This window comes from Glycine max, chromosome 6 (assembly GCF_000004515.6).
Source record: "Glycine max cultivar Williams 82 chromosome 6, Glycine_max_v4.0, whole genome shotgun sequence".
In the NCBI taxonomy this organism is placed as follows: Eukaryota; Viridiplantae; Streptophyta; class Magnoliopsida; order Fabales; family Fabaceae; genus Glycine; species Glycine max.
This window is the reverse complement of record NC_038242.2, coordinates 16004889-16011648: the sequence shown is the minus strand read 5'-3', so window position 1 is coordinate 16011648 and position 6760 is coordinate 16004889. Positions and strand designations below refer to the sequence as shown.

At 27.4% G+C, this 6760-nt stretch overlaps 1 protein-coding gene across 1 annotated transcript; it reads right to left on the bottom strand.

Moving 5' to 3' along the window:
- Positions 1–4640: 4640 nt before the first annotated feature.
- LOC100813476 (uncharacterized) lies at positions 4641–6434 on the bottom strand. Its single transcript, XM_003526982.5, has 3 exons — positions 5998–6434; positions 5562–5686; positions 4641–5045 (listed from the first exon to the last, which is right to left on the bottom strand). Exons 1-3 carry the CDS (start codon positions 6296–6298, stop codon positions 4926–4928), a joined length of 546 nt encoding a protein of 181 aa, XP_003527030.1. The 5' UTR covers positions 6299–6434; the 3' UTR covers positions 4641–4925.
- Between the last annotated feature and the right edge of the window lie 326 nt (positions 6435–6760).

Here is a 6760-nt window from a genome sequence, read left to right as displayed (position 1 = left end):
ATTAGTTGATGCAACCAGGAGAAAGAATTTCATAATGTATGGCATGCAACTTGACTTTGTTACCAAATACTTTGCCTGGTGATACTTGGCAAAAGAAATTAAAGATTCTCCGTCAACTTTTGAGGCAATTGGGTTCGACATTTTTGTGAAATATGAAATGTGCTATCTTGTAATGATTGGTCTCATTCACCGCGCGCTTCCATACTTTTTTCAGTCTATGGTTTGCTGAATTTGCGTTCAACGAAACCTCTTTGGAACCAAGGAGAAAGGCAAAAAGAGAGACTCTTTTTCATTTATTACACTCTCATTCTTACAATATACACTAAAGATAAAGTATGCAATAAAAAACATATAACCCAAGTATATGCTGGAATATTCGAACCTCACTTGTTATATGATTCATTAAAATAGTTATGAGAAAATATATATAAGGCATGTACGGTTTATTATAACTTGCATTGATCCAAATAAAGAAAAAGTTGTTTTTATTAGATTAATCATGTTAAAAATGTATTTATTTATTTATTTATTCAGAAAGGAAAAAGAAATCTCTAATGTTAAATGGAGACAGTGCTAGCTTGCATTAATTCTCCATATGCATGATATGAAAAGAGAAAAAGTAAGTTTGGGTGAATTAACTATTCGCATCTTGCATGATTGCTCATCATATTTAAGGAAAAAGAAAGGATATGGACAAACAAAAGAGATGGAAGAAAAAGACGAATTGCGTGATGTTGCTGAATTTTTAAACAAGGACAAAGCACTGAGGGAGAAAGAAATAAAAGTTAAAAAGCGAAAGGTTTGGTGGGGCAAATATGAAGGGAATTTTATGCATAGTTTGATACAATCTGGGGTCTCCTCGTGCAGTGAAACAAACTTTCATGCGTAGCAAGTGCACGAGTGGAGTGAGTTGGTTGCAATTGTCTTATCCTATAACTAGGGTGTAAATTAGCTGCATATATTATCATTCACGACTTATCCAGAAACGTACTTGTTTATTTGGTCAAATAAATATGCTAAGTTTAAAATTAAATACAATTATTAAAATGAGTTGTTGTGGATTTAATATTGCTTGATATGAAATAAATCTATTGGAAGCAGGGAAGTATGGATGACATTGTATTATCGATTTTGATGAAAATTATTTTATACCGATATCATGGTTAAAAAAAGTAATTTAAAATTTAATATAGTCAGTAAAATTGTATTTATTATATTTATGTAAGAATTATAATTTTATTCACTGTATATACTATCATTTATGTAATTTTAATTTTTTAAGAGTCGTATTTTAAATAGCTATAAATAATATTTTTTTATGAACATCCACTATTTTGATCATTAAAAATTTAATCAGCAACCTAGGTCAGTTTTATGAATATAAAATTATATTTTATTAATATTTTACTTCATTATTTAATCTAAACAAAAGTTTAATTGTTGAATAAAATTAATAAACAAAAGTTTATTCAATGAAACTTTAATAAGAAATTTCAAAGTATGAATGAACTAAACGAGTCATGTATAAGTTTGATTATGTTTTTTTAACCAATGTAATTAGCTTAAATGATAAATTTGAGTCAATTTAAGCTTAAAAAGTTTAAGTGAAGCAAAAATTAAAAAGATTATTTAGAAAAATAAACTGTAATTTACATTCTTCTATTTATGTGATTAAAAAAGGTTTATTTGCTTTCTGGCTTGAAAGGATTAATTTTGATTTTAATGGTCAATAATTATAATAGATAAGTAATACATAAGGATCCCTCTTTCAGCTTGTGGCATGTAGTGAAGTTGCCCTCGTCTTCCCTTCCGTGAATGTTTACTTTTTTAAACAGAAACAACTTTGTTTATACGACTTGGAACAATATCTATCATCAAGTCAGAAATAAAAAGCAGAAAAGGCAGAATAAAGGGGATTCTTTGCTTTACTAGCTATAGACAGGAAGAAAAAAAGAAAAATAGTCGAGGAAGAAATTATGCAATGGACAGAGAGAAGAAGTCTTTTAACTTTTTATTTTTGGGCACATATAGAAATCTTGATCCACTTCTAGTGCAACAAATTAAAAGATATCCCTTGCGTGTATAAATGTTTAAAGTGATAAATACTCCACACAAGATATAGACATATTTTATCAAACAAAGTTTGGTTCTTTAAATATGTTAATCGATGTTCAATCTTTGACTGTATATATATAAAACCTTGTTATTAAAAGTTACGTAATATATATTGATGAATCATAATTTTAAAAGATTATTTTAGTATAAAAAATATTTGTACATTTTAAAAGACTTGATAAGAATGTAATGATTTTTAATATTTTTTTAAAGACTTTTATGATTAGGATTTTATAGTTTAGATTTTAATGGGTTTATAAAATATGAATTCATAAAATTTGAAAGAACAATATGGATTTTTAAGATTTTCAATGACTCTAAATTTTTTAAAAAAACATTCAAAATTATTGATAAAAAATCATGAAGTTTTTTCACCTAACACTTAAAATTTGTCTAATAAAAAGAACCCTAAACATGTTATATAACAAATCAATTTTTCCTAGCATATTTACAAGTACAATAGGTTCACTCTCCTTCAATCATCAATCGTGTTAATTGTATAAAATTACATACCACAGTGTCTAGTAGCATGAATACTTATGGTCATTCTTACAAAAATGATCCCAACAAATAAAAAATATGTCCAACAATTGTTTCAAACCCAATTTATATATTTATCCATTTGTATACAAGTTAATTTCTTACCTTCATTAAAACTGTATATTTCTCATGTTCATATATATTCATGTTCATTTATATATATAAGTATATAATCAAGATGTTTCAAATTCAAAAAATTAGAAATATTTCTCATATCACACATTCCAAGACATGTTTGTCCGTTGGTTGAAAGTGTAAAAAATTTATAAATGTCTATCACTTTCAATAAAAAGACAAAGAATTATGTGTAATGAGAAAAGAAAAAAATATCAGTAGGAAAAGAAAAAAAAGTCTTATGAAATCCCAATAATTTGAGTGAAATTATTTAATGTGTATTTTTTACTAAAAAGTCTACAAAATCCATTAAAATTCATCCTAAAAAAGAATTCATTAAAACTTGTATATTTTTAAATATTAGAAGCTTTTTTTTTTTAAGTTATATAAAATCTTAATTGAATACCAACAAATTTTATTCAACTCCTTAAAAAATCTTAATAATCTTATTGAATATCATAATACTTATTTTTATTATTTAAAAATTTTGATTGAATACCTAAAAAACTTCTTTTAAAATTTGTTTTCTTAAAATCCTTTAAAATTTTAATTTTTTTAAGTAATTGAAATCCTAATTAAATACATTGTCTAACGATTATCTTGATAAATAAAAAATTGACACAAGCCACTTTTTGGGCGAACCTAAACATCTCAATCGTAGAATAATCTTTCAAAATATTAAAATTTATTTGAAGAATCCACTTATTTTAATAAATATTTTTCTATTCATACAAATTTAGAAGTTAAATCTCTATTCACATACTTTAAAAAAAAAACATGATTATCTACCTATCATTTCATAACATGTTGGTAGTACACAAGCCACTGTGATTGCGAGTGTTTTAAAAAAGTAGACCTTGTTACGTCAGAATATTCTTTCATATCTTTTTAATTATTATTTTTTATCACGATGCAACAAAAAGTGAGAAATATTTCATTAAATATATTTTTATATTATAAAAATAACACATTTTTTTAATATATTTTTCGTCTTATATAGCCTGTCACCTAATTTCTATATTTTACCAAACATGTCTATCAAATTAATATTTTTAAATTATTCAATTAAATATTCAACTAATATTTTATAATTGTAACTTTTTAAAATATTTTTCTTTTAATATGGTTTTTCGTCAATATATATTTTACATTTCACCTAATATAAAAAATACACATATATGATGCACAAAATACATATTTATAATTACATCTTTTATAAACTTTGGCGGTCAAACATGTTCTTAGTTTGAATAGATGGAAAAAATTGATAGCATCACCTTCGTTATTGAACTGTTAAACACTTTTATTCATCTATAAATTTATGTGTAGTTTGTAAACATCAATAGCTTGCTAAGAGTTTCATAATTAAATTTTAAAATTAACTCGTATATATATATATATATATATATATATATATATATATATATATATAAAGAATATTATGTTGGTAATTAAATTAAATATTTAAATATTTTTGGGGATATGATTCTTCTGGACGCATTTTATAAAAGAAGAAAAATGAAAAATGATACAATGATCATAAAAATTAGGCGATCATCGTCGACATATATATTTTGCACAACTGCACAAGATCTCCACACTTAAAAAATGCCCTTTATTTAAAACTAGTCTTTAGGGAAAAAATAAAGAGACCCCACTCGATATTTTTCGGTGTGACTAATTTTATGCCAATATATAATGTCATGTAAATAATATTATAAATGCATATACTTTTTGCCAATATATTTGAATGGATAAAACATTATGTAAGTTTATATAACTTTAAATATTTGGTAATCTTTTTATTCAATGTGAGTCAACATTCGAAGACATTAAAAATGGGGGAAAATCACAGTAAGAATAACATGAAATTTGTCATGATGATGAAGATTGATTTCATTAGAGAGTAATATCTAATTACACTAAAAGAAATAGGACATGTCAACTTTACTATACACAATTATGCCTCAACTCAGAGGAGAATTTTATCATCTCTGTTGTTTCTGGCCTCCCCTGAACCTCAGTGTACTATATTTAATTTTCACATGACCAAGCAATCATGGTTTTTTTTTCTTTTTGTTTTTGCTGTTTATTTTTTTTTCCTCAGTTGCTTCTCTGTCCCTCACACCACATGTGGGTAACATTGAAAACAAAGATCAGCTGGCAGCCTCTGAGATACTTTGTAAAGAGGGTTGCCAAAATCTTGTCTTAGCTGTGGCACCATTATTAGTTGGTGCTGTAATCCTTGGTCGAGCTCTTTCGGGTTTGGTAATTACCTGAAAAATCAAATTCGAGTAACGATTATATGGGTTGGCATCAGCAATTATGAATTAGCATACAATGGATCTCTATCAAAATCCAATACTTATAATATGATGAAGTTTGAACCGAAAATCTTAGGTAAATTATCTAAATCTTGACTACTAGACCGATTATGGTGGCTAATTCCTAGCATTTTGAAATCCAATACTAGTTTTGTTCATTTAAATTTTATGAATGGGGAAATGGGTAAAGTCAACTATTCAAACCTTGATTAGCAAAAATAAATGTGAATAGATTTACAAACTCCTATAAGATACTCCAGAAATGAAATTTACTGTTTATAAAAAATGATGTTTGGTGATGAAAAATTGATTGGCATAAGCAGAGACACTACATATCAAGCTCCACTCAATTATCAGCTCCCGTTCTATAAGATTTAACAAATCTATAGCTGAAATGATGTACTAGTTGGAAATGGAAATAGTAAAATTAAAAATGAAAAAAGAATAATGTTTTTGGTTGAAATTTACCTTATTGTCCTCCATTTCAGACCTCCTTGCTACTTTCTCCTTCTCCAAATCTGGCTTGTGAGCTGACTCTGGCACGTTTTGCCTCATCTTTGCCTTTTGCTTTTCCTTCAGACCCTTCATGACCTCTGAACCCAAAAAAGAAGCTCTTTAAATTAAAGGCTCAAATTTGTAATAACACGGGCATCCTAGTGTACAAAGGCTCCTCGTTGTATGTATGTAACCTTATTCTTATATATGCAAAGAGACTGCATTTTAGATTCAAACCATGACCAAACTAGCAATCAAGGTACAACTTTACTGTTGTATCAGGACTCGTCCTCTGAAGACTCTAATTTGAAATAAGCAAATAAAAACATAAAACTTTTTTAACAACAAATAGAGCGTTGGTGTCAAAAAAACAAAAAGAGAGTGTAGTTGCAAGTTGGAACTAAGTAACCTTGAGTTTTGATGAGTCTATAAACTTGGCCAAGAACAAGCGTGTCAGTGGGCTTGAGAAGCTTGATTCGAGTTATGCGAACTGGGTTGTTGGCGTTTTTGTTTTTGATGTCACTCTTGTTGGGGCAATTTTGAATGTCCTTGGTTGGACACAATGTGGTGGAGATGAGAAGAGCAACATAGTGACCAGGGTTGGTTTTCATGACATGTGTGGCACTCAAAGGTGCATAGAACTTGTCTACTTTCCCATTCGGGTGCTGAATCACTAATGTTGCTGCATCGATGGCTTGGCAATTTCCCATCGCCTATAGCTTCTTCTTCCAAAGGAAAATTAATGGAACACCAAAAAATGAGAGCAAGGTGGGTATGGGAATGTTGGAGACTTACACAAGTCTTTATAAATATATAATAGCAGCCACTCAGTCCCACAACTTAATCTCTATGCTATGGAGAATGGACGGTTAAATATACTTGAATATGTGGATCGTTCTATTCAGTGTAAGAGCCGGTTTAAAAAGTTATTAAAAAAATGTATTATTCTGTCAAAAAATAAAAAAAAATATATAGCAAAAATTATTATTAAAGTTAAATATTATATTTTTAATAAAAAAATTAACAGTTACTATTTATTTTTAAACAATATCATTTAAATAGTCTTTAATATTTTTTCATCAAATGTATATTGATAAGTAATTATTTAAGAGTTTTTAATCATCATAATTAAGTTTTTGACTTTTCAGTTAGATTTTAAAAGATTCTTATAA